At 51.3% G+C, this 27,090-nt stretch overlaps 2 protein-coding genes across 2 annotated transcripts in view; both read left to right on the top strand.

The window, feature by feature from the left end:
- The window catches only part of MLXIPL (MLX interacting protein like), a 43,118-nt gene extending 38,663 nt beyond the window's left edge, over positions 1–4,455 (top strand). Inside the window, exons 14-18 of the mRNA XM_084822686.1 lie at positions 14–133; positions 983–1,110; positions 1,836–1,959; positions 2,128–2,257; positions 2,712–4,455. Of these exons, the coding sequence (XP_084678812.1) occupies positions 14–133; positions 983–1,110; positions 1,836–1,959; positions 2,128–2,257; positions 2,712–2,833 (624 nt within the window). The 3' untranslated portion in view covers positions 2,834–4,455. The remainder of the gene's footprint in view (positions 1–13; positions 134–982; positions 1,111–1,835; positions 1,960–2,127; positions 2,258–2,711) is intronic.
- A 10,087-nt stretch (positions 4,456–14,542) lies between these two features.
- DNAJC30 (DnaJ heat shock protein family (Hsp40) member C30) lies at positions 14,543–21,509 on the top strand. Its single transcript, XM_084823075.1, has one exon. The coding sequence runs from the start codon at positions 14,670–14,672 to the stop codon at positions 15,375–15,377; it is 708 nt and encodes a 235-aa protein (XP_084679201.1). The 5' UTR covers positions 14,543–14,669; the 3' UTR covers positions 15,378–21,509.
- The last annotated feature ends 5,581 nt before the right edge of the window (positions 21,510–27,090 follow it).

Raw genomic sequence — 27,090 nt, 5'->3', positions numbered from 1 at the left:
CCTTCTCATGCAGATGGAGAGCCGCCGGATCACCCACATCTCCGCTGAGCAGAAGCGCCGTTTCAACATCAAGCTGGGCTTCGACACGTTGCACAGTTTGGTGAGCACCCTGAGTGCCCAGCCCAGCCTCAAGGTGAGCGGTGGCTGTTTGGGGAGGGGGGGCACTTGACAGTATGGGGGGGGGGAGTCCAAGGCCACAAAATGGCTCTTGTTGCTTGGGTGGAAAACTGGCCCCCCACCTCAGGGATGGGGAATGTGCTGCCTTCCGGACCTCATTGGGCTGCGTTCCCATCATCCCTTGCCACTTGCTGTGCTGGCTGGGGCAGATGGGAGTTACAGGCCACTGACATCTAAGGTGGCCACTGACACATCACCCACAAAGAGGACAAAAGAGGACAGCAGTATGCATCACTTTTGCATATGCTCTTTTCTATGGATGTCAGTCTAGAAACAATGACTGTAAATTACACGACATTGTCATCCTCCAGGGCCTCTCCCGTGCTTTGCAGCCATTATCGCGGGGTTTTTTAGATCAAGGAAAATGCAGTATTTTCCTGAATAGCATGGAATTGCACAATTCCGCCACATTACTATGCCATCTAGTGGCTGTATAATGAAATATACAGACCAGAAGAGAAAGACCCCCCCCCCCCCCGGAATAAAGCCCTTGCAAAGGAGCCAAACTTAATCCTTCAAAGAATCCAGAAGCAGAAGCCCCCCGTAACGGTGTGGGATAAAAGCCTGCCGTGTGCGCCTTGCGCAGCCTGTCCAGGTGCTGACAGTGGGCCGCTTCAAGGCCCGGCTCTCCCTTCTGATGGTTGTGACTTTAGCCCAGACTTGGGCCGGACACCTCGTCAACCAGAGGACACCTTCGAAGAGAGGGCTGACTTCTGCCAGCCCTGCAAAAGATGACCGTCCTCCGCACAGGAGGACAGCTGGGCACCCTGCAGCCCTGAGCCCCTTCCCCCCCTGCGCCACGCAGGTGAGCAAGGCCACCACCCTGCAGAAGACGTCCGAATACATCTGCAAGCTGCAGCAGGAACGGGCCGCCCTGCAGGAAGAGGCGCAGCGCCTGCGGGGCCAGATCGAGGAGCTCAACGCCGCCATCAAGTAGGGCCGGGCCAGCGGCGGGGGCGCGTCTCTCGGGGGCAGGGCGGGGCCTCCTCGGATGCGCAGCGGGCGGCGGGGAGGGGCGCGCGCAGCCGAGGTCTGCAGGGGCGAAGCGGCGGTGGCCCCGCCGGTCCCTCGCGTCTCCGCCGCTCCGAGCAGGGCTCGGGCGGCGGGCGGAAGCTGCGAGGGAGCAGAGTCCGGCCGAGCCGGGGAGCCGCGTCCTCGCAGGGGGTCTGCTCGGCAGCGGGAGGGGCTGAGGCCGGGCCGCCTGCCGGGGGTGCTGCAGCCGCGCCCTGCCGGGCAGAGCCCGCACTAAACGGGGGCGGCGCGCCCTTCCCGGCCGAGCGCGGGGGCGCGGTCCAGCGGGGCGGGGGCCAAGCGGGCGGGGCGGGACGGGGGCCAAGCGACGCCGTCCGGGGGCTCCGAAAGCTCCTCAGCCTGCGGGAGGAAGGCGCCTCTGCCTTCAAGGGCGGGCGGGGCCGCACCCACGCTGGAGACCACCGGGGGGGGCAGCGGGCGGGGCCTCCCCGGGAACCCTGGGGGGCCAGATTCGGCCCCAGGGCTGAGGGTGCTGCCCCGGGCTAGGGCGATCTCCCAGCCCCGCCCAGGTCACGTCCGGCGCGCGGGCTGCCCGTGGGCAGCTGTGGGCGCAGAGTGCTGGGCCGGATGGGCCCCGGCCCGGCCCCAGGGCGCCGCTGAGCGCCCTCTGTGGCTCCCTCTTCTAGCCTGTGCCAGCAGCAGCTGCCGGCCACGGGGGTGCCCATAACGCGGCAGCGCTTCGACCAGATGCGGGACATGTTTGACGAGTACGTCCGCTCCTGCACCTTGCAGAACTGGAAGTTCTGGGTCGTATCCTTTATGGAGCGCGAGGGGCCCGGCAGGGCTGGGGTCTGCAGCCGGTCTTCACGGGGCCCGGCGCTGGTTCAGAAATGCCTCGCAGCGCCCGGAGTGAGCGGGGGTGGCGCAGCCCCCCGCCCGCCATGGAGCCGGGTTCTGGCCCTTAACTGCCCCCCCCAGTTCAGCATCCTCATGCGGCCCCTCTTCGAGTCTTTCAACGGGATGGTGTCCAACAGCAGCATCGAGAGCCTCAGCCAGACGTCCCTGGCCTGGTTGGATCAGTACTGCTCGCTCCCGGCGCTGCGGCCCAGTGAGTAGCCGGCCTGTGCCGCGCCTTCCGGCGGCTAGGCAGTGCTGGGCACCCGGGGTGGATTCCTGTAGAGGCCGTTTCCTCCCGAGGGCTGGGCTGGGGGGCACGAAGCGCCGGCCTCCAGCATCTCGCGGCTCCTGCGCGCATTCGGGCCGGCGGGAGTCCCGCAGCATGGCCAGCCGGGGAGCCCTGGGCATGGAAGGGCATCTCCTCCCGAAGCACGTGCAGGGGCGCACCCGTGGAAGAGGGGAGCCTGCCCCGACGCTGGCGAGCCGCCCAGAGGCTGGTGCTGGGGGAAGGGGCGGTGGCCGGGGGGGGGGGGGGGCTGACGGTGTTGTTGCCCGGGGCGTGCTTCCCCTCGGGCCGGAGCGCGCCTCCCCTGGGGAGCCGGGCTGGAGCCCTGCCGCCCCCTTGGAGGCTTTTCTGTAGACTCCGCCCTCTTTTGTGCCCGTAGCGGTCCTGAGCGCGCTCCGCCAGCTGAGCGTTTCCACGTCGATCCTGACCAACCCGGCGAACATCCCTGAACAGGCCACCCAGGCAGTGACGGGGGCCGGCCCCGAGAACGGCTCCTCCTAGCCCCAGGGGGTGGGGCTGCCTGGGCGAAGCGGCCCCCTGGACCGAGAACTGGCCCCCTCCTTGCAGGGGGCACCTTCTGCCTCTGCTTGCTCCTGACTTCCCAGCAGTTGCGGCACAAAAGCCATGCGGCACAGCCTCGCCAATTGTGCCCCCCCATGTACCAACAAGGATCCCCCAGCTTCGTGCGGGCCTTTCCCCCTCGCATGCTTCGCTGACAGCCTCCGGTTGCTACAGCTGAGACAGCCCCACCCGATCGTGCCTTTTGAACCTGTGACAGGAGACCAAGTGTGGACTTAGGGGGAAAGGCAACCCAGGCCAGAAAACAAATCCTTGGCCTCGTTTCTGCCTGAGAAGGCTCAGGGCAGCTGTGCCTGAAAGAAGAGCTAAGTTTGTGAAGGGGGGCGGGGAGGAGGAGGGTATGTTTCTGTTCCTGTATGGCAGCCTTCCCCCACCCAATGCCCACCAGATGTGTCAACTACAACACCAGGTATCCCCAGCCAGCATGGCACCAGGCTGGGGAAGGCTGCTGCATGGTTTGCTTGCAAGGGGTTTACTGGACCACCCCCCTTTCTGTTCTTTGCAGCAGGGGTGTCGAACCATTTTGGGCTCGAGGGCCAAATTCAAACTTGGAAGGGTCCAGGGGCCACATTCCAGAGGGGCCGTGGCTACAGTCAAAGCAGGCAGAGCTTGTTTACTTAGAAATAAGCAAGCTATTTCTCTCCCCCCTCCATGCATGTTTACTCAGAAGTAAGCATATTTACAGCTGGCTTCTGGAGAGGCAAATTGAGAGGACTCTGTTATACTTTGGCTGTCCCCACCACCTCACCTTCCAGAGGGATAGAAAATTTAAGTTCCACGGCCAACATTACAATGCTTGAAATGAACTATTTACAAATGGGCAGGTTTGGTAGATGGAGAGCGTGTCCACACATGTGCAGAGGACATACTAAAAGCATAAAAAGAGCCCTGTCAGGTCAGACTGAAAATGTGCGTGTCCATTTCTCACCCAGCATCTTGTTTCTAGCAGTGGGCAGCCCGATCCTCCTGCAAAGCCAAACCCACAGAGCAGGAAGGAAGATGTCCACCTTTGCCTGTGGCTTGCCCCCAGCAGCATCTGATATTCAGAGGAATGATACCTCTGGAATGGAGGACATGTATGGGGATACAGTAGGCAGTATCATGGTCTTATGCGATAATAGGTCCATCTTACCCAATATCCTGTTTCCAGCAGTGGGCAGCCTGATGCTTCTAGCAAGACTGCCTGCCAGGCACAAAGGGAAGAGTTTTCCCCCAGAATCTGGAATTGTAGCACAGCTTTGCCTGAGGCATGCTGGGAGTTGTAGTCCAACCCATGTGGAGGGCACCAGGTTGGGGAAGGCAGTAGCAGCATTCATCCACTGTCCAATCCAAATAGTGCTGAAGCTGTTTTGGCAATCAGGCAACTTCTCCATCCCTTGTGATCCCAGTAGCTCCTGCCCCTCCAAGTGAAGCTATCAGGTGCCTGGCTACACCAAAACAGAGAGAAGGGGTGAGGGTTGCATATTGATATCGAGACATCACAAATGCATCGTAGAACCACAACTCCAGATATGGCAATTAAATGACTTCAAAAGTTTATTCGGAAAGACTGTGATCTGTTTGCTAATTACCTCCCAGTAGGTCCTCCCTCCCTCTCTCCCCCCCCTTTTTTTTTACAACTGGTGCCAAAAAGCACCTTTAGTCTCTCTTTAAATCAGACTCATTCTGCAGGCCAGTGTATGTCTTGCATTGACAAGACAGGCCAACTTAAGCAAAATCCAATTTAAAAGTCTCGTGTCTGAAAATGGCCAAGTCTTTTAAAAATTATTTCAGCAACTTCTCCCCAGAAATCCGGTGTGTGTGTGTGTGTGTGTGTGTGTGTGTGTCCTGTGGGTTTAAGAGGTTTGCATCTGCCTCCCATGAGTGTGTCTGGCAGGTGGGAGGAATGGAGAGAGAATGACATATGACAATCTTGCACTGTAGTTCACTTGATAATGTCTGTTGGAGGCAGGGTTATGATGACCTTGTACTGTAATCCAGCCTGATACTGCCAGATATTGAAAGTGTTGAGGAAATATCCAAGGCAGGCTAGGTTGAACGGTCAGAAATTTATTAAAGCACATCTTGACTGGGAGAGACAGACAAAACTGTGTCTCTCCCAAATAAAAGAAACAGGATGCATTTATTCAGACTGAAAGTTGGAGAACAAAGAAAATACACTACACATGCTCAGAAACCAATTAGTACTCATCAAGTGGCTTATCAGCACAGTGGCCTTCTTTAGGGATGAGTTACTTTGGTGGATAGGAATTTCTTGCTTATGAGCAAGTTACAATTACCTTTGCATGGTCACACACACACACTCTCTCCCATCAGGCACCTCGCCTGAACCAAGCTACTTACGAGGCCTGGCCAGGCCTACCTTCACAATCCCCCTTTGAGCCTGTCAGGCTCACCATCTACGCTTGTATTGTTATCAGTTGTTCAATCTCTTTATCTCTTCTTTTCACATTTCTCCTACATTCTACTGACCACCTGGTGCAGTTTAGCTTTATGTATAGTTTTTGTAAGGAATTTGATACAACATTTAATCAAAGCAGTGATGGCGTGGAACAAAACAATTGTTGTTCAGTCATTAAGTCGTGTCCGACTCTTCGTGACCCCATAGACCATAGCACGCCAGGCCCTCCTGTCCTCCACTCTCTCCTGGAGTGTGCTCAAGTTCATATTCATTGCATCGGTGATGCTATCCAGCCATCTCATCCTCTGCCGCCCCCTTCTCCTTTTGCCTTCAATCTTTCCCAGCATCAGGGTCTTTTCCAGGGAGTTTTCTCTTCGCATTAGGTGGCCAGAATATTTGAGCTTCAGCTTCAGTATCTGTCCTTCCAATGAGCACTCAGGGTTGATTTCCTTTAGGATGGACTGATTTGACCTCCTTGCAGTCCAGGGGACTCGTAAGAGTCTTCTCCAGCACCACAGTTCGAAAGCATCAATTCTTCGGCGCTCAGCCTTCCTTATAGTCCAGCTCTCACAGCCATACGTTGCTACTGGGAAAGCCATAGCTTTGATTAGATGGACCTTTGTCGGCAAGGCGATGTCTCTGCTTCTTACTATGCTGTCTAGGTTTGCCATAGCTTTCCTCCCAAGGAGCAAGCGTCTTTTGATTTCATGGCTACAGTCACCGTCTGCGGTGATCTTGGAGCCCAGGAAAATAAAATCTGTCACTGCTTCCATTTCTTCCCCTTCTATATGCCAGGAAGCGATGCCATGATCTTAGTAACAAAACAGTACAAACAACAATTCTGCTTATTACATGGCACATCTTGCTAGGTGGGTGTTTCTGGTAGATCTAGGTAATGGGGTTTAATAATTTTCATCTGATTTAATGGGATTTGGATCACTGGTGTGCCTCTGTGGGCATGGACTGGCACATGGCTGCAGATCTAGCAGTTGGATACATTCAAGTCTATTCGAATCTTGTTCACCACTTTCAGGAAAGTGTTCTTTGCTTGCATGCAACTGAAGATGTCAAGCAGCAGCAGGATGCAGGTGGGCCACATCATGAGAATGTGCCTCTGGTGGATGCTGAGACAACTCTTCCTCCATTAGCAGGAGCTGGGCTCGCTGCTAGGCTTATGCTCACCTCGCCAACAAGTGCGTGGCTCACTACTGGTCTTGTAGAGGTGGCTATTTTGTAGTCCAGAGGAGGCCAAAGTGCCAAAAGGTTTCACACAATAGCAGGAAAAAGGGCAACAAGCTGGTACCACGATGGCAACCAGAGATGTTCTCTTTCAGGTCCAAAATGACCCAAAGGGCTGATGAACTCTGTGTTGGGGCACATCCAGTGTTATCTGGTTCTGGGGCACGTCATCTCCAGGGGGCAACACTTCCTTGCAATGGGATGCTGGGATCCAGGTAGGCTGTCTTTGCAGCTTCATAGTGGTGTGAGTGGTCGACAGCACCTGATGGGGTCTTTTCCAGTGAGGCCAAGGGAAGACGACTTCTGATGGACTTTGATGGAGACTCAATCTCTAGGCTACAGGTTGTGACACTGTCGTAGGAACGTCTGGAAGCCCTTTTTAACCTGTGAATGGAAAGCCTTCACACGCTTCATTAATGCTTGGCAAGAGTTCAACACAGTCTTACCACTTAAATGCAAGTTAGTAAGATGTTCTTTAATAGGTGCTGAAGATAGGAGTCTCATGGGTCTTCGCATAAGGTTCTGTTGGTGCGAAGTGGCAGGCCAAAGTTAGCGCATCAGGCCATTTAAGTCAAGTCTTAGCACAGATTTTGGCTAATTTGTTCTTTAAGACACCATTCTTTTTTCTACCAGCCCTGCTGGCTGGGGATGGTTGGGGCACTGGAAATGCTGTTGAAATTGCAGAGCATTTTCCACACAACCACTAATACATATTTAAAAGAACAATAAAAATTTCGTCACTCTGGTTTCCAGGGGAGTGATGGGGCGCCGTACTTTGGGACTGGTTATCTGAGCAGATGGTGCACCTTCTTTCTCTCAGACAAGAACAGATAACAGGCTAATTCACTCAGGATTTTATAAAGCAAATCCCACTAAGTTAGAAAACTGTCAGAAAGTACACGCACTGCTGGCCCCCCTCCCGCTTTTGGCAGCAAAATAAGTTTCTCAGTACAGAAAGCATCTTGATTTTTACACGGGAGAAGCTGCTGCTATTGTAGATTTTAGGTGGCGTATAGGACAGTCTGTCTCGCAGACCCAAAGGACAGGCATTTGATGACGAGGAAAAAAAGCTCATACTCTCACCTGGCAAGAACAATAGCCACAAATACAATTATAAAGACATCTTCTCTAAAAGCAAAAACAAAGTTACTGAGTACATTAAACACATTATTCACATTTATGCAACTTGCTTGATCTAAATCATTGTGACACCTTCACCTCTTAGAGGATTGACTCAGTTGATTTTACCCTTGTCTGTTACTATAAGGTGGGGAAGAAGGACCATGGGCCCTGCCAGGCAACTGACCAGGGAGTGCTACAAATGGTCAGTGTACTGAGGACAACCAGCCAGTCTCCACTTTTCAACATTTGGGCCTGATTTTGGAGTTGTGCAACATCTTCAAAAGTTGTCATGGGAGACTGGCTTATTGCTGAAAGTAATAAGGCAGTAGCTCTAGAGAGGGCAAGAAGTTCTGCCACGAGCAGAAGTACACTTAGGCAAAAGATTTTGTTCTATTACAATATGGGAAGTACAGACAGCACCACTTTTCAGCATTTCTTTGGCAAAACCTGTCTACAAAATATGCACAATCTACATTTGTCAGCGGCTCATCTGACAAGTCTGGGCGTGGCTTTGCCAGGTGCTCAACCACTTCTGAACAATCATAAGGGGTACCTCAGCAAGATCAGGCAGCAAAGAAGCGGGATGTAGAGTGGAACAACATTGTACTGTAACATGACTGCTAGAGAGAAGCAAAATTTCATACCTGAAGAGATGTGATTGAGATAGGTGCAGTCTTCATTTTAAGTAGAAGAGCTGCTACTGAGTGAGGTACACAGAGAGTTAAAGGAGAATTTAAAAGAATATTTTCAGACGATTGAACAAGGAGGGCAGCAGCAGCAGAATCAAGGAAAGTAGTGTAATACATCACTAGGGAGTTGTTATTTCCATGCTTTTAGGTAGGCACATTAAGAGCACAATAATTTTTTTTTTCATAACAGATGAGAGTGAATGGAATAATCAGGAAGCCCAAGTTGTTTTAGAACAGTGCTTGTTTTGGACCAGTGGAAGCAGATTCAGCTTCAGAAGACCAGGGAAGTGGTTTAAGACTATCTAAATATATTCTGTCAGGGAGCAAACATAGTACAACTAAGTTTACACAAAAAGTCGCTGGTCGATAGAAAAGGGCCTTGATGAGGTTACAAACCTCTCGGCTGTCTTAGAAGTTCTGGGGAGGAGGGGGAAGTGTGAAGTGTTTCCATTGGCTGGCCAGGCCAGTGGGGACACTTATTTTCTTATGCCCAACATTGGCTACAAAAAAAAAATGGCAGCAATGCTAGAATGTTTTTCAAAAATGTCTTTAGATGATCCATATAGTCTGCTGTAGACTCACTTTTGTTTTATTTACAATTGATTTTTTTTTTTTTTTTAGCCTAACCAGTTTTCTGCAGACAGATTTCAGGGATTTTTCCTAGGCGTCTGATGCATGCTTGGTCTAAAGTGAGTCTACTTGATTCTTGATTTGGCCAATCTTCTTGTTCTTTTAATCTAGTGCACACTTCTTGGGGCAAAATAACTCGCATCAGTTGGTTCATGCTAGCTCAATTAGGATTTTAACAAGTGATCATTACAGATGACCTGAAAACAAAAAAGGACACATACAGGAAGTGGAAAGAAGGCCAAGTAACAAAGGAAGACTACAGGCAGGTAGCACAGGATTGCAAGGATGGCGTCAGGAAGCCTAAAGCTGAGAATGAGCTGAGGTTAGCAAGGGATGCTAAAAAAAAAACAAAAAGGCTTTCTTCAGCTACATGCATAGTAAAAGACAGAGGAAAGAAATGGTTGTTCAGCTATTAAATAAAGATGGCAAAATAATAACAGATGACAAAGAAAAGGCAGAGGTGCTCAATTCCTACTTTGGCTCAGTCTTCTCCCAAAAGAGGGTCTATGACCCCCCTGGCAAAGGCGAAGTACAGGCTGAAGGGGCAGGATTGCAGCTTGAGATCGATAGGCCAAGGAACACCTAATGACTTTGAATGAGTTCAGATCTCCAGGGCCAGATGAACTGCATCCTAGAGTCATAAAGGAACTGGCAGAAGAACTCTCAGAACCGCTGTCTATTCTCTTTGAGAAATCATGGAGGATGGGGGAAGTGCCAGATGACTGGAGGAGGGCTAATGTTGTCCCTATCTTCAAAAAGGGTAAAAAGGAGGAAGCTGGGAACTACAGACCAGTCAGTCTGACATCAATCCTTGGGAAAATTCTGGAGCAGATGATAAAGCAATCCATCTGTAAGCATCTTGAAAACAATGCAGTGATTACTCGAAGCCAACATGGATTTGTCAAGAACAAATCCTGCCAGACGAATCTCATCTCATTTTTTGATCAAGTAACCTCCCTTGTGGACCGTGGGAATGCTGTAGACATCATATACCTCGACTTCAGCAAAGCTTTCGACAAAGTGCCCCATGATCTCCTGATGAGCAAACTAGCTCAAAGTGGGTTAGATGAAACAACTATCCAGTGGATCCACAGTTGGCTACAGAATCAGACTCAAAGAGTGCTTCTCAGTGGGACCTTCTCAAGCTGGGGAGAGGTAACGAGTGGGGTACCGCAGGGCTCAGTCCTGGGCCCAGTGCTCTTCAACATTTTTATTAATGACTTGGAGGAGGAGGTGCAGGGAATGCTGATCAAATCTGCAGATGACACAAAATTGGGCGGGATAGCTAATACTTTGGAAGACAGAAACAAAATTCAAAGTGATCTGGATAGACTGGAACGCTGGGCAGAAAACAACAGAATGACATTTAATAAGGATAAATGCCAAGTTCCGCACCTAGGAAAAAGAAACCAAATGCACAGTTACAAGATGGGGGATACATAGCTCAACAACACTACAAGTGAGAAAGATCTTGGAATTGTTGTCGATCACAAGCTGAATATGAGCCAACAATGGGATGTGGCTGCAAAAAAGGCAAATGCTCTTTTGGGCTGCATTAATAGAATAATAGCTTCCAAATCCTGGGAAGTACTCGTTCCCCTCTACTCAGCACTGGTTAGGCCTCATCTGGAGTACTATGTCCAGTTCTGGGCACCACACTTTAAGAAGGATGCAGACCAACTGGAGAGGGTTCAGAGGAGGGCAACAAAGATGATCAGGGGACTGGAAACAAAGCCCTATGAGGAGAGACTGAAAGACCTGGGCATGTTTAGCCTTGAGAAGAGAAGACTGAGGGGAGATAGGATAGCGCTCTTCAAGTCCTTGAAAGGTTGTCACAGAGAGGAAGGCCAGGATCTCTTCTTGATCATCTCAAAGTGCAGGACATGGAATGGGCTCAAGTTCCAGGAAGCCAGATTCTGGCTGAACATCAGGAAAAACTTCCTGACTGTGAGAGCAATACGACAATGGAACCCATTCCCTAGGGAGGTGGTGGGCTCTCCCACACTGGAGGTGTTCAAGAAGCGGCTGGACAGCCATCTGTCAGGGATGCTCTGACTTGGATTCCTGCATTGAGCAGGGGGTTGGACTCGATGGCTTTGTAGGCCCCTTCCAATCCTACTATTCTATGATTCTATGATCACTGTTTGCAATTCTTTTCTAAATTTCTGAGGTTTTTCTCTGATGTTTCGAAATTTGACCTGGTCTTTCAGTTTTTCTTGGGAGTCCTTAAGACTCCACTCCCCGGGACTTAGGTGACCTTTTTTGACATCTCAGCATAACAATCAAAGAATGCATTCCCATTGACCCTGTGCTACCTTGGAAGGAAAGGTTGGATCACTCACCTAAATATCCACCTTGGAACCCCGAGATTCCAAGGCTCCCTTAAAATGCACAATTCTGTCCAAATCAAAGGTCTCAACCAAGGGAAATTGTTTGGATGGGTCAAGTTCCATTTGTCCAAAACTCGCAAGTCTTAGGTCCATAATTCCAGTACATGTACACTGAATTACAGCCCTTTTGGGGCTGCGGAATTTCTTTGGAAAAATCCGACCCCATCCTCAATTCACACAGGAAAATGATCAGGAGGTCTCCACAGGCTGCGAGAAACAAAAGGCACTGCCAAATTCTGAGGTACAGTCGGAGACTCTCAGTGAATTGGAGGCAAGATCAGTCACTCATGGTCTAGGGAGCACATACCATGGCAGGGAGTGAAGGAAAGGTCGGGTCACTCACTGCAATCTCCGTTCAATCAGGAATTATTTATTCAGGAGGTCCGTGTCTTGTCGGCCAGCTCATACCATGGAGGGAGGAAGGAAAACTCACAAGGTTCCAGTGACTATCATTTGCCCTGGTCCTTTTTACTTCAGTTCATACCAGGCAACTCTCGTTCTATTCTTTTCCTCAGTTCACACAAGGCAACTCCCATTCACCTGACGCCATATCCCATGGACCTCTGTAACCCCCCAAACCCCACACAAAAACAAAAACTTACCAAGTGCTTAAATTACTGACTGTCTCTTTAAAGGCAGTATCCCATCAGCCAAGGCAGAATCGTCCCACAGGCAGCCCCATACTGAGTCTCAGACTTAGTGATTTCAAAAGGTCTCATACTTTGGTGCGCACTTCAGGGATGTCCAGTTAATGGCAGTCCAAATTGGTTCAATTCTCCTCAGCATTTGGGATCCGAGTCATGGCACCAAATAGTTAAGGAAATATCCAAGGCAGATTAGGTTGAATAGTCAGAAATTTATTAAAGCACATCACGGACGTGGGAGAGACAGACGAAACTGTGTATCTCCCCACAAAAACAGGATGCATTTATTCAGACTGAAAGCTGGAGAACAAAGAAAATACACTATGCCTGCTCAGAAACCAATTAGTACTCAGCAAGAGTCTTCTCAGCACAGCAGCCTTCTTAACTTTAGGGATGAGTTACTTTGGTGGATAGGAATTTCTTGCTTACAATGAGCAAGTTACAATTACCTTCTCATAGACACATACACGTTCTCTAAATCTCATCAGGCACTTTGCCCAAACCAAACTACTTACAAGGCCTAGTCAAGCCTACCTTCACAAAAGTGACTCATGTGCACCAACTCTGCAATGTAGCCCTTTGCTCTTAATATGCAGAGGGTTGGAGGTAGAGAGAGGCTTATAACAGCCCTGCAATGTAGTCCATTGTTCAGATTGCAGGTTGGAGGTAGAGCTGAGGCTGAAAGTAGCAGTTTATGACACCCCTGCAGGTTTACCCACTCTGGTTTACCCAGGTTTACACTGGAGCAGAGGCCTGGTGCATGTGCCTGCTATGAGCACATCCTCCATTTATTATCTGTTTTCCAACCCATGGAGATGTGAAAACATGTTTTGACTATAGATGGATAAATCTGCATTCTGGAGGCAGAATTTCCTGGTTACGTTTGGACTCCACTCCCTGCTCTCAGTGTCTGTCCTTCTCCACTTGGATCCAGAGGTGCTCATGTGCTTTCCCCAACCTGGTGTCCTCGGTATGTGTTGGACTGCAACTCCCATCCATGGGCCATGCTGGCTGGGGCTGATGGTAGTTGTTGTAAGAGCAGAACACGCTCACATGTTCGTTGTCTAGTGGGACAATGGATCACACTAGACACGGGTAAGACTCTGGATCTGAAAGCTCTTTATTGCATGGCCAGCAAGGCACTCTGTCAGCAAAGGGGCAGAGAGCCCTGACTGTTCAGTGGGGCGGGCTTTTATACAGGGAAATACATCACATATAGGGAAGAACTCTAGCCATGCTCTATTAGCCACATTACTTGGAGGTACACAACACACACAGTTATCTGGAGAGGAATTGAATGTTCTCTCTTTGGACAGGGATGGAAGTCTGCCAGCCACTGACACTCAGTTACGGCACAAAATACAGTGTTATCAGCCTGCAGTCTGGGGAGGTACTCATCTTCCCTTTGAATTCCCAGGCAAACTGCTGACAGGCTGTAGTCTGCTTCTTAGCTGTGCTGCCAAAACAAGGTGGGCTAGTGTTCAAACACGGAGTAGCTCTGGTTAAGACTTAACACAGGCACAAGCATCTCTTATAACTGCATTGCCAAAAGGATCCCATCTGTGGGTGATGCTGGCTGGGGCTGATGGTAGTTGAATCCCAAAATCTGGAGGGCACCCGGTTGGGGAAGGCTGGTCTTAGAGTGTGAGGAGAATGGGAACTGTTGGAGTAAAATGGCCCAGCAAGGGCAAATGTAGGCCAGATTTGAGTCAACCCTTCCATGGAGTGGAGGGTTGCTTATCATAGCCCTGCAGCGTAGCCTGCCATGACTTCTCCCCCCGCCCCCCTTCATGAATAACTAAAAATGTGGCAGGAGGAGCAGGGACCGTTGTACTCTTCCCAGCCTGGCCCAAGAGGAGAAAGAGGCCTGTTTCATGACTGGGATGGGCAACTCGTGGACTCCAAGCACCATCAGCCCCAGTCAGCGTGGGCAGTGACTGTGAGTTGGAGCCCAACAACATCTGGAGGGCCAAAGCCTCTCCACATCCCAGCACACGCCGGATGTTTTGGGGCTCCAACTCCCATCAGCCCCAGCTACCATGGCATGGATGGGAGTTGGAGTCCCAAGAACTGCGGGGCCCTTCCTGGTTTGTGATGCCAGCCCAGCATTCCTTCCCCCAGCCTGAGGGCTGCGAGGGGCTCACACAACAACCCTGCAGAGCAGCCCAACTCTCGCTTCCCCCCGACTCCGCCCCCTCCGCGGAGCAGCCGCCTTCTATGACCCGCCCACAGAACCCGCCAATCAGGTGGCAGAGCGTCATCGCCGAGCGTCGCCTCCCTCGCTGGCGTCGCTCCTCGCCCCGCCCGCCCTCCTATTGGCCGAGCCGCTCGCTCGTCTTCGCGGCGCGCGCCTTTTTCTCGCTCACGCAGCCGACGGCGCTAGTGATGTCATTACCCGCGCCCTCCCGCTGTGACGCCCACCAGCCGTATCCGCCACTGGCTGATCCGACTGTCCATCCGGCGCCGGCCAACGGCTGCCTTGGTTTCGCCACGCCCCCCGGTCAGGAAGCGCTTTCCCATTGGCTGCCCTCAGAAAGGGCGTTCGCCGGCTGGCTGCTGCTGCTGGGGCGCTCCAAGATGGCGGAGGTCAGGGCTGCTGCGGGCGCCGCCGCGGACAGCTGAGGGGCTGCAGGGCGGCTGCCCATGGCCTCGACGCGGGCGGGCCTGCGGGGCGCCCCGCTCCTCCTGGCGCTCTGCCGGGCTCGCGCCAGGCCCGGAGCGGGGCCGCCGGCCCTGGCCCTGCCCTTGCCCTTGGGCTCCCGCCGGCGCTCCGGCCCGAGCCAGTGGGGCGCGGAGGCCGGGGACGGCGGGGGCCGCCGGCCCTCCCCCAGGGGCCTGTACGAGCTGCTGGGGGTGTCCTCCGTCGCCACGCAGGCCCAGATCAAGACGGCCTACTACAAACAGTCCTTCCTCTACCACCCGGACCGCAACTCTGGCAGCGAGGAGGCGGCCGAGCGCTTCACCCGCATCAACGAGGCCTACCTGGTGCTAGGCAGCGTGGGTCTGCGCAAGAAGTACGACCGCGGCCTCCTCAGCCAGGAGGATCTGCGCACCGCCAGCAAGCCCTCAGGCAAGGAGGGACCCGCGCCGCAAGCAGGGCCGTCCGGAGCCATGTCGCCCAGGACAAGGAGGGCCCAGGCCTTCACCCAGCCCATCTTCGACTTCGACAAGTTCTACCGGGCCCACTACGGTGAGCAGCTGGAGCGGGAGCGCTCCATCCGGGAGAAGCAGCGGGAGAGGGAGAAGCGCAAGGCAGAGATGGACAAGCGGTGGCAGCTGGAATACTTTCAGGACCTTGGGATGGTTGTCCTCTTCTTCTCGGTCCTGGCCATCCTCTTCAGCCTCAAGTAAGCAGGAAGGAGGAGTGACAGGTTACCTTGCGCTTGCCTCTTGTGAAGGAGTAGAAACTTCTCCTGGATGGACAAAGCAGGAGCCATGCTGAGAGAAACACTTTCTCGTGCTGAAGGGTGCTCAGTAGCAGCTGGGTTCACGGGGTAGAAGACATCTCTCGGAAAGGCAGGTGCAGCCTCCCATCGCATCCAGACTTGTGGGGATCTTCGCTTCCCCGCATACTTCATCTGTGGCAATCACTCACCCAGAAGGCATAACACACCACTTCAGAAGAAGTTGGAGTGTTGTCAGTAGGCGGTGGAAAGCAAATTACCAGAACTTAGTTCCAATTAAAAACCTATTTCACTTTGCTTTAGTTACCCCCATTCAGCTGTCCAGTTACTGTTGGCTTGGGTTCAGTTGCTTCAACTGTTTTGTTTGGATCAGAGCTTGAGTGGGCTTAATCATCCACACCTAATCACACTTTTGAAAAGAAACAATATTTGTCGGTATCATTATGGGGCATGGTGCTCTGGATACCAAATGTCACCTCTGTAGCTTGAAGTTCTCCTGTTCCCTGTGTGTGATAGGAGGGGAGGTTATCAGGTTTCCTTTCTCATAGAAGTGAGTTTTGCTGCCTTTGTTCAGGCGGGGCTGCACTGTTGCTGGGACTTCCCCTGCATAAGAGAAGCAGATTCAGAACACGAAAGCGCAGAACTTGGACACTGTCAGTAAATCTTTCACCTTTCTCAAAGGATGCCTTTCTAAGCATTAGAAGAGAGGAGACTTCTTATCTGCACGGTTTCAGGTGACGTACAGCAGTACTATTGTCCGAATGGCCTCCTCTTTAGATTTCTTTTGGGGGGCAGACTGCTCTAGACCTTGCCCTCCCGGTTCTTGCACTTTGAAATGCAATGGTGTGGGGATGATTACTTGATCTGTATATATACACCAACAAATAATGTGTGTGAACTTTATTTTAATATATAAATACACAAAGAATGAGGTTGGAACCGCCTTCTGGTCTTTTGAAGTGGTGATCTTGATTCTCTGTCCTTAGCTGTGAGGTGCTTGTGGGATATGTCATTTGGGATGAATGTAGTTCACCAATTGGGAAGCTTTTTTTCTGTGTGCTGCGGAGGGAGTGTGCTCTTCATCTGTCAGGGGTTGCATGCTGGCAGGGTGGGGGACAGGGACAGGACCAATCGTGGGTGAGGCCACCCCTTTTCTCTCTCATTCTGCCAGCCCCTTCTCTCACTCTTTCTCCTCTTCCTCCCCAGCCAGCTTGCTGCTAGAGGAGGAACAGAGTTCTCTTGCCAGAGGTCTGATCTGATCACTTACAGAGGGTTCAGCCAGCCTTCCTTTGCTTTGTCCATTTAAGGTCTCCCCAGTCCTTTCCCCGCCTCCTAGCCAGAGGTCTGAGCTGATTATTTACAGGGGGGCTTCCCCCTCCCTCCCCTCCATGATTCCATCTGTGTTCCTGTTTTTCCCCTCCCATCCTCCTCCTCTCCCTCTGCCCCCCCCCCCCCCCCAAGCATTAGGCTGCATAGTCCTGGAAACATATCTGCCCTTTCTGCTCTCTGATTAGAGTTGGATTTTGCAGTTTGGTGCCCTGTTTGCAAAAGTGTCATGCTGCCACCGGAGCAATCCTCAGAGGAAGAGCTGGAGCTCCTAGAAACTAAGGGCACCCCAGAGCAGTCACTGTCATTAGACTAGGAGGAGCCTGGGCCCTCAGAGGAGATGGCTGCAGGTCGATCCTTGTCAGCGGGAGGGAGCTGCCTCTGAGGTACAGGCTGACCAACCCCGTGGCCCCCCAGGAGCATCGTTGACTCAAGTGACAGGCCAGAAGGAGTGCTTGCTTGAGGGAAGGACTCCTCAGGAGAAAGCGACTCTTCAGGAGTAGGGCTCTGAGCAGAGAGCAGCTGAGCCCTGGGTGGGGCAGTAGGCTTTGGTGTTAAAAGCTTTAAGTGTCTGCCTAGCCAGTGTTAGACAAAACACTGGCTAGGCAGTGTTCCAGCTTCTGTGCCTTCTACCTTGCCTCCCAGACTTTACCCCACGGTAGATGCTCTGTGCTGCTGACCCTTAGACTACTTCTGGACTCTGCTTCTGGACTGCGCAACGAATCTGACTGCCCAGCTGTGTATGGACCTCTGCCTGCTATCTTGACCACTCTTGCCTTAGCCTTACCCCACTTATCTGACTGCTTGCTGTGCTTTGATGTTCACCTGCTGTCTTTACCACTCGTGCCTTGCCTGAACCCCACTGGGCTGAAACCTGTGAGCTTCAGCATTTGCCGGCTTCCTTGCCTTACTTCTTGGTTAGCCCTGTGCTCAGAGTCTGCTGCAGTCAGTGCAGGACAAAAAGAAGACAAACCTTAGCTACTTCTGAAGGGTTATTTAGAAGGCTAAGGGGCAGGGGGCGGGGTGGGGGCAAGGTCAGGATCACAAAGGGTGAATGCGAGCAACTATGATTACACATGTGTAGACATCACTGACATCGTGGCTGAAGGGGGAGGGGTTCAGCAAGGGCTTTGTGTATAACATTTTCAGAAGGAACTGGAAAGCAGGAAGAGGTGGCACTGTTTCCCATTCCCATAATTCCCTGAGGAGCTGCTGCCAGTGAGGCAAGAGGGAGACGAGACTCCCCAGGCCATGGTTGGTCCAGTACAGCCCCTGCTCTTGTGTCGAAATCCTCCTTTGTTTTCAAGAGCTGGGCTGCTCGTCCTGAGTAGTGCTGCAGAGGGAGCTCTTGTACTGGAGACATGACTGGGATTCGCACTCGGAAAGGACCCTGCATAAGCCTCCCAGCTGTATTCAAGGAGAGTGAACTCACACTGATGAGCTGGTGGGAGGGAAGAAATGTCTTCACAGGGTGGCTGATGCAGAAACCTGGCAGGGAGGTGATAGGATCATTAGACGACAAAAGCATAAAAAAACACTGAAGGAACACAACAGCAACAACAACATGGGGAATGCTTAGAATCTTAATGAATTGTCCCCGAAGGACTGCCTTGCCCGGCAACCCAACTATCCACTGAATTTCCCATTTTGAATAACGCCTGTACCTGGTGGAACATGGGTTCCCTGCTGTTCTCCAAGACCAGGTCTTGGCTGTGTAAAAGAGCATTCTCATCCATCTCTGTTTTCAGCTGTGAGGTTCCAGCTGCTGTTTCAACCAGCCCTAAAACATACATCTAAGAGCCCAAATATAGCTGGAGGTCAGAATCTGATTTTACAAAGGGAAATTCCTGGAAACAAGATAGTTTCAGCTCCAACAGCCAGAGGAGCCCTAAACTTTGGAACATCACCTGTCCCTATACAGGTTCTGAAAAAGTGCCCTGACCAAGGACAAGATGTATTTTTACCTATGTGGTTTGACTTACTTAACCAAGCCATCTGCAGATTTCGGTTCCATGGGCAGTTTTCCATCAGGTGCATATGGCACATACAAGACTTCATTTTGTCTGCCCCTCGTTATCCATGAACACACCTCAGGCAACTTAACCATCAGTTAATTTAAAATCTATTTCCCTGGAAGCCAGGGATGATATTTTTATTTATTAAAATTCTGGATGGTACAGTGGCTGGTGTGGTAATGAGGGGAAAAGCACTCTGCACGTGTCCAAAGATGCTGTTTTTCATGCACATTGCAGCTGAGCACTGAACCCTGACTCACTTTCAACTCTACCACAGAGAGGCAAATGGGCCCAAACAAAGCTTTTTGTAGCTCTACTGGCCCAAGGTATTTTGCCCTCCCTCCCTCCAAGTACTTCTACAGCTTGATGGAAGAGGCCCCCCAGGAGATGTCTCCCAGTGCATGTTGCGTACATGTGTCGCATGTATGGTTAGGTTCTCCCAGGCATTTTCTGCCACACCCCAAGGGATCCTGGCCCATATCCCTTGGGGTGCTTGTCTGCTGGTTGGGCAAAACGCTATTGCAGTTGCTAGGGCTCCTTGGAGAGGGTTGCAGAAGGGCGAGATGTTGCTTCCTCCCTCGCCTTTCACAGGAGAATCTGGATGCTGCTGTTGCCAAGGCAACGGGTGGCCCATCAGCAAGATGGAGAGCCTGGCTGGTCCTCTCCGCCAATCACAGAGCCTGGCTGGCATCCCAGAGACAGCAGCGGCTGCTTGTAACCAAGGGCTACCCACTGGCAAATGAGAAGCAGATCTCTCTCTCTCTCTCTCCCTCCATCAACCTAAGCAGTTGCGGGGCGGGGGGAGGTCCCCTCTTCCCATCAGCGGTTACTGAGCAGCCAGTACATGAGCAAAACAACCTGCCCCTGGAGGCCTCTGTGAGGATGGGATCCAGCAGCTCCACTGGCGGCAGTCTCCCAGCAAGCTGTGCTTGATTTCTGATGTGGGAGACGCCGGGAACTCATGGCGAGGCTGAGCACTGTTTCCATGCCTCGCTCAGCGTGGCATCGCAGGAGCAGCCAGAATGAAAGAGCTGACGGCTACAGGCCTCTTCGCCCCTCCAACATCCCAGGGTGGGGGGAAACCTGCGGCTGTCCAGATGTCGTTGGACTACAGCTCCCGTTGGCCCCAGCCTGGCTGGAAGGGCTGCGATAAATGAACAAGGAACCGGGATTTTGTACCCTGGTGTAACCCTTGGGCCACCCCAAGCAATGCATCAGCCTTGGCCCATGTGTAGTAGGAGGATATTATTGTCCTACTGTGCAGGACTGTTGCAAGGATTACTGAGTGTGTGCATGGAACTCGGAATGCTCTGAGGCAGCCTTCCCCGATCTGGTGCCCTCCAGATGTTTTGGACTACAACTCCCATCAGCCCTAGTCAGGGGTGATGCAAGCTGTAGTCCAAATATCTGCCAGCTGGAGAAGGGTGCATTGCCCCAAGTGGCTGTCAAGGTCGGGACCTGCCCTCCCTGTTCTTTGTAACGCATCATGTACATCGCTGGTGCTAAACACATAAATGGAGCTGCGGTGGTGATGGCCGCTTCAGTGGGTTCCGTCACCTTGGGACACTCCTGCCCGAGGCAAGACACCCAAATGGCTGAGGAGAAAGAGTCCCCTTGGGCTGTAGGCTTGGGGGGGGGGGACCTTCGGCCCACAGAGTTTCCCCGTCTGGCCTGTGGGGTCTTGGGGTCCCTTTATGGGCCCTCCCCTCCCAGCCTCTGCTCCCTGGAAGCTAGCCAGAGTTTGGGGAGGATAGCAGGGAGAGGAACCCCTGCTCTTATCTCCCATCACTGGGTCTCACTTTCTCTTACATGCACCACAGGGCTGTTGTTCACCTCGAGGGCTCCTGTACTTTTGATAGTGGTGTGGAGAGAGGCTTTTGGCTAGCACAGCTTCACACACCAAGCACCCCTGTCCCCTGCTAGGGACAGCCTCGCCACGGAGATCCATGCACTGGTAAGCTCACAATTAGACTACTGCAATGCGCTCCAAGCGGGGCTGCCCTTCCTTGCGCTGGTTTGGAAGCCCCAGCCCATGCAGAATGGAGCAGCTGGGGTGCTCATGCACCTGTCTTGTCTGGGCTGGGCTGGCTGCCTAGGAGCTACCGAGTCATGTCCAAGGCTTCATGGCTGGCATTCAACACCCTAAGCAACTCCAGGCCTGGCTGCCATCCTCCACCATAGACACCAAATCAGCCCCTGAGGTCTTCCAGGTGTGTTGCCAGGTAACGGCACTAGAGGGGGCCTTCTTGGTAGTGGCGTCCTCCTGCTGGCACAGTCTCCCCCATGGGATCCAGAGGTGGAACCTGGAGCACTTTTGATGCCTCTTGAAGACCTATCTGTCGACTCTGGCATTCCTGGACTTTGCACTGCACTGTTCTACTGTTCATGACACGCTTTTAATGTCTTTCGCATTTTATTCTGTTTTCCTATTGGTTTTTAATATTGTATTTTATGTCATGCCTCCTTCCTGCTCTTCTGACTCCCAGGCCCTGGGGAGGCAGTGCCCCACGGGGGTGGAGGGTGGCCAAGCCTGGTCAGCGTGCGGCCCTCGGGTGCTGTCGTGCATGCACAAACACTCGAAGACTCCATACTGGGGCCTTGGACCAAGCTGATGTTAGATCTTCTGCAAAGAGCTCTGCTTGAACTCAGAAAGTCCTTGGCCATTTCTCCTCGGGCCTCCTGAGCAAATTGTGCATGGACTCCTGTGAAATCTTCCCACTGGCATTGTAGGGGCTGGCCCTCCCATGAGGCGGAGAGAGGCAGTTGCCTCAGGCAGCAGATGCTGGGTGGGGGCAGCCAGTTGTTGGGGGAGATTGCTGTGTGTGCCACACTGCCGGCCCTGAGCCTCCTATGCCAGCCTGCTGCCTTCAGGTCGGCCGGCCCAGTCAGGTTTTCTCTTTGGAATGGGAGAGGGCGCTGTCTTATCCATCGCAAAACGTTGTGAGCTGACCTTGGTGGGGCATCTTCTCTGCTGAGCGACATTTCACATTTAAACAGCTGTTACATATTGGTCCAAAAGGAGGGCAGGGCAGGGCAGGGCAGCTGGGCGATGGTGTAATGGCTATGCTTGGCTTGCACGTTGCAGTACCGAAGTGGGAGAGCCTGTCTGCCCAGGTAGCCAGCCTTCCTCAAGAGGGTGCCCTCCAAATGTGTGGGACTGCAACTCCCATCAGCCATGCTGGCTGGGAATGATGTGAGTTGCAGTCCAACACACCTGGAGGGCACTCACTTGGGGAAGGATGAATTACAGTCCTGGAAACTGTTACTAAGCCCCCAGTCCTCTCAGTCCAGACCATATATATCTTGCATTATTGCAAGCAAGAGAAACACAGCCAGCCTCTTCACACCCCCTGCCTCGGTCTCCCAGATCCCCCCCCCCAAATAGATCCCCCCCAGATATATAGAGTACTGTTAAGAAAACATGAAATAAGCAACAAACAGCCACTAGATAAAATTCAAGATGCCAATGTTAACAAATAAAGGTTGAGAGAGGAGTTAACGAGCTCCGATCTTTGTTTCTGCAGGAAATTGTCTTTGGAAGCCTGGTCAAAAGTATATGGCCAATGTAAAGGCCTGAGCCTTCTAGCAGCCCCCAAAAGCACTGAGCAGAAAACAGAATGAAATTTAATAGGGATGAATGCCAAGTTCTGCACCTAGGAAAAAGAAACCAAATGCACAGTTACAAGATCGGGGATACTTGGTTCAAGAACACTACAAGCAAGAAGAATCTTGGAATTGTTGTCGATCACAAGCTGAGTATCAGCCAACAACGGGATGTGGCTGCAAAAAAGGCCAATGCTATTTTGAGCTTCATTAACAGACGTATGGCTTCCAAATCCCATGAAGTATTAGTTCCCCTCTACTCAGCACTGGTTAGGCCTCATCTGGAGTACTGTGTCCAGTTCTGGGCACCGCACTTTAAGAAGGATGCAGACAAACTGGAGCGGGTTCAGAGGAGGGCAACGAAGATGTTCAGGGGACTGGAAACAAAGCCCTATGAGGAGAGACTGAAAGAACTGGGCATGTTTAGCCTTGAGAAGAGAAGACTGGGGGGAGATAGGATAGCGCTCTTCAAGTCCTTGAAAGGTTGTCACAGAGGAAGGCCAGGATCTCTTCTTGATCATCCCAGAATGCCGGACACGGAAGAATGGGCTCAAGTTCCAGGAAGCCAGATTCCGGCTGAACATCAGGAAAAACTTCCTGACTGTTAGAGCAATACAACAATGGAACCAATGACCTAGGGAGTTGGTGGGCTCTCCCACGCTGAAGGCATTCAAGACGAGGCTGGATTCTATGAAGAAAAGTGAGGGGGAAGGGAAGTAGGCTTGAATTTGGGATCTCTCTTCAAACTAGCTTCACATGTTGAATCCCTAAGGGTAGGTTGAATCTTCAGAGGCAATTTCTTCCTTGGGAAATTTCCCCTTTGGGGTGGGGATTTTAAACAATTGTATCCGCTTCATGTGGTTTTGATCTTGTACGCCGCCTCAAGAGGTTTCAATCCTTAAAGGCAGGCTAGAAATGAGAGAGGGAAGGAGAGAGAAGTCTGTCCATCTATATGTGTATTTGGGGGTATATTTGTTACGTTGAACTACTTCCATCCTAGGTATGTATTTGTGTTTTCTTCTGGTTCTGGTTGGTTTCCGGATTCCTCCAGTTGTATGCTGTTAATTGAAAGCATGTTTCATGTTTTGTCAGCAGCAGCTTTTCAAGCTCGCTCTCAGAAGCAGCCGGGCATTTGTCTGACTTCTAGCGCATCGCCTATTTTGTCTGGCGCTTCCCACACAGCATGGGTGGCTCTGCCAGGGGAACCCGCCACCAACTGCTGCGCCTAGGCTCACAAGAGCCCTGGGCTGGCAATGCCATTGAACACCCCGTCCACACTTTCTCCGGGCTGCCAGTCCAGCCACTCCCAAGCCTGTGTGGAGTTAATACTGACCAGGTGAGCTTGACAGTGCACAGTGTCAGTGATGTTCTGGGTAAATTTACTGAAAATTTCTGTATGCCTCCCTTCATGATCAAATCACAGGGTGGTGTGCACAGTCTTGGCTGTCTGCTGGCTTCTGGGCCACTGAGGAAGAACATGGGATAGGCTGGCAAGGTGTTTAGGAATCAGTGCCTCAAGGCTAGTGGCCCACAATTGCTGCCACCTTGCATCTCCTGGACTCCTCAGGCCCTATGTGGGATTCTCCTTCAAACGTCTTTGGCTCCTCCCTTCCTTTCCCACCTCCTCCCCCTCTGGCCTTTGCTTCTTCCTACAATCCACCTCAGTATTTATTTCCCCAATTATTCCCACTTCCTTCCTTCTCCCCGTCTCCTGGGCCAACGTTCCATAATCATAGAATCATAGCATTGGAAGGTGCCTCTGAGATCATCTAGTCCAGCCCCCTGCTCAATCCAGGCTCTGTACTGCAGGGGTGCAGCTACAGCATCCCTGACAGGTGGCTTCAGTCCCTCTAGCAAGGCCCCCTCAGTTGTCCGTCTGCACAACAGTTTTGAATGCTTCCATAGCACACAGCCTGACCTGGCCTTCCACATCCCTCACCAGAGCCGAATTGTCAACATAATATGACTGCCCCTTCTACAGTTGGAATATTTGTGAACAGCCCAGTGGCACTCCCACCTGGATCCCCACCTGTGCCTGCAGTGCCAGCCCTGGCCAGCAGAGGGCAATGCCGTGGTTCTTAAAGGGGGGAGGGTGCTTCTTCCTGTGCTGGTCTCTGGTTGTAGACACATTCAAGGGATTGGGAGAAGCAGTTCAAGCACAGTTTAAGTCAGGGCTCTTCAGCCCCAGAACCTAATAGCTGGCTAATAATACAGAAGAGTAAAGTCATCAGCATGTGCTTTCAAAGTTGGGCTCATTTCCCCAGGCTGTGAGCATGTGCAGAGTGCTTTCCCCAGTAGGTTGTTGTTGCTTTAAAGGGGGGAAAAGATCTCAGGGCAAAGTGCCTCTCAGGACATATGGTTAGCTTTCCCCCTCTGGTGAGAATGAATGCCTCTGAGCATGTAAAAACTGCTCAAATTTGTGTGTGTTTTTAAACTCCCTCCCCCATCCTATGAAAAGCAGGGCAAAATAATCAAAAATACCCAGCCTTTCTTCTTTTTCTGGATGTACATCCTCTCTGATAGTCATTTCAGATGTTGGTAGGTTGGGAGGGGTGGTGTGTCCCATTCACAGCAAAGATGTAAAGGGCTGTTCTCGTATATAATCAAGGTGAAATTGCAAAACGAAAAAGAAAACAAAAAGAATGGCAGTTTAACAGCATTTGTGGTGATTACATTTTTTATATCTCATAATAATGATAGATGCAGTGATTCTGTGACCTGCTGTGAGCCCCAGTGAGAGGGCATGCTGCACATCAAAATACATTTCAATTCTAAGTTCCTTGCAGGAGAGACCTCTTCCTTTCGTTCATATTATCTGTCAAGCACCATGGACACATATGGCGGAGCTGCAGAAGCCACGACTGTGGTTCTCTCTGCTCTGCCCTCCTGATTTGCTTTGTTGATGCATCATCTGTGCCTTTGCAACTTCAGCAACTGTTGCTCCAATCAGCACCCTCCCCTCAGACCTATCTGCATGCTTAGCAGCCAACACACCTCACACTAAAGACAGCCTGGCTTAGCAGGCCTTGAATGAAAGGTTCCAGAATGAATGTGGTCAGAAAGCAGCCTTTCCCAACCTCATGCCCTCAAGATGTTTCACACTACAACACCCATCACCCTTGGCCCTTGGCCATGCTGGCTGGGGCTGCTGGAAGTTGCAGTCCAACATATCCTGAAAACACCAGGTTAGTGAAGGCTGGCATAATGAGATGCACAGCTGCATTCACCAGCACAGTGACTTCCTGTAAGCACAACTAAGGCTGCAAACCTATGCCCATTTTTACAAGGAAAAAAAGTCCTAGAACTTCCAGTATTCCCCAGCCCCAGCATGCCGGGAGATGCAGGACTTCTTTCTCTCTCTCTAAACAGGCATAGGATGTCCCTCTCCCATTCCTAAATGGGAGTGCAGGAATTTGGAGCAAATGGAAACACAACATAATTCTCTTTTATACAAGAACACTGTCCTCTTTGGTCCCATTTCCATATTCTTCCCCATGTTCACAAGAAGGATGAAATCTGCTTTTGAAAATGCTGCATACAGAAATGTATCACTTAAATTTATTATTCCAAAGATTATATATATATATATATATATATATATATATATATATATATATATTCCACACCTATGTTTCCACACTTATGTTTTCAAAAAACGTTACATGGGGGGAAAAAAACATTCACGAAGACAGCATGAGGTCTACTTTGAAGCTGCCAGGGGCGTGGTGGCAATTGGATTATTCTGGGAAAGATCCCGTCCACACACGTGTCCAAGTTTTGCAGCGAGTCCCAAAAGAAAGTTCTGGCTTGTGCGTTATGTGACGGAGGAGGGAGCCAGCTGAAGTTTCAGAGGTAGGGAGATTTCCTGGACACTCGTCCCGCCCCCCTCAAGTCCCCTAAAACTTGCAGACAGAATTGAATTCGCAAATGTACATTCCAAGAGAGCAGCCTCTAAGCTTGCTTGGGAAATTGGGGGGGGGGGAGGCGGGGTTGCTTCATATCTGTAGGGCCCCACTCCCACCCCCAAAGAAAAACCTAGATGTGGGCACCTGCCAAATTTCAAACTAGGTTATCAGAGACTTTTAAAAAACAAACCCTAGCCATCAAAAAACAAAGCATCAATGCTAGAACACTAGCAACTTCAAATTTGCATGCACTTAAATGAACTGACATATAACTGAGCAATGGCCTTTTTTCTTCTTTCTTTTCTTTTCCTTGGGAGTGGAAACAAATTTGGGAGTTTTCAAGCAAAAGTTTAATAACTCAAATGCCGTGGTAAATGATATTCTCCTAATGCAACGCCCTCTCTCCCCAGTATTTCCAACCCACAGAAAGTGGAGGCAAATTTGTGGATGAGTTATCTGTTGTTGGCTGCAATAGCTTAAATGTAGAGCTTCTAGCTTCATAGGCAGTGTATCTGCGAGTACATTATTGGGGAGCAAACAACCAATGGGAGAGGGACATCCCATTGGTGGGCTTCCCAGAAGCATTTGATTGGCTGATGGACTAGATCTGACAGATCCAGCAGGACTCTTATGCCTTTCTATTAATTACAGATGCTGTTAGACTTAACAAGGTTTCAGGGGAAAAAAGGCTTGCAAAATGTTAAAATTTGGCAAATGAATACTTTAAAAAATTGCCTGATCCATTTTTCTAGGAAAAATTATTTCTATAATAATTGCCTTTTGTAAAAAGATGTACTTAAGCAGTGCATGT

Source organism: Heloderma suspectum, chromosome 16, assembly GCF_057233095.1.
Source record: "Heloderma suspectum isolate Gila_16-S chromosome 16, 16-S_ref, whole genome shotgun sequence".
NCBI lineage: Eukaryota > Metazoa > Chordata > Lepidosauria > Squamata > Helodermatidae > Heloderma > Heloderma suspectum.
Note: the sequence above shows the minus strand (reverse complement) of the source record. Positions and strands in the feature narration are given on the sequence as shown.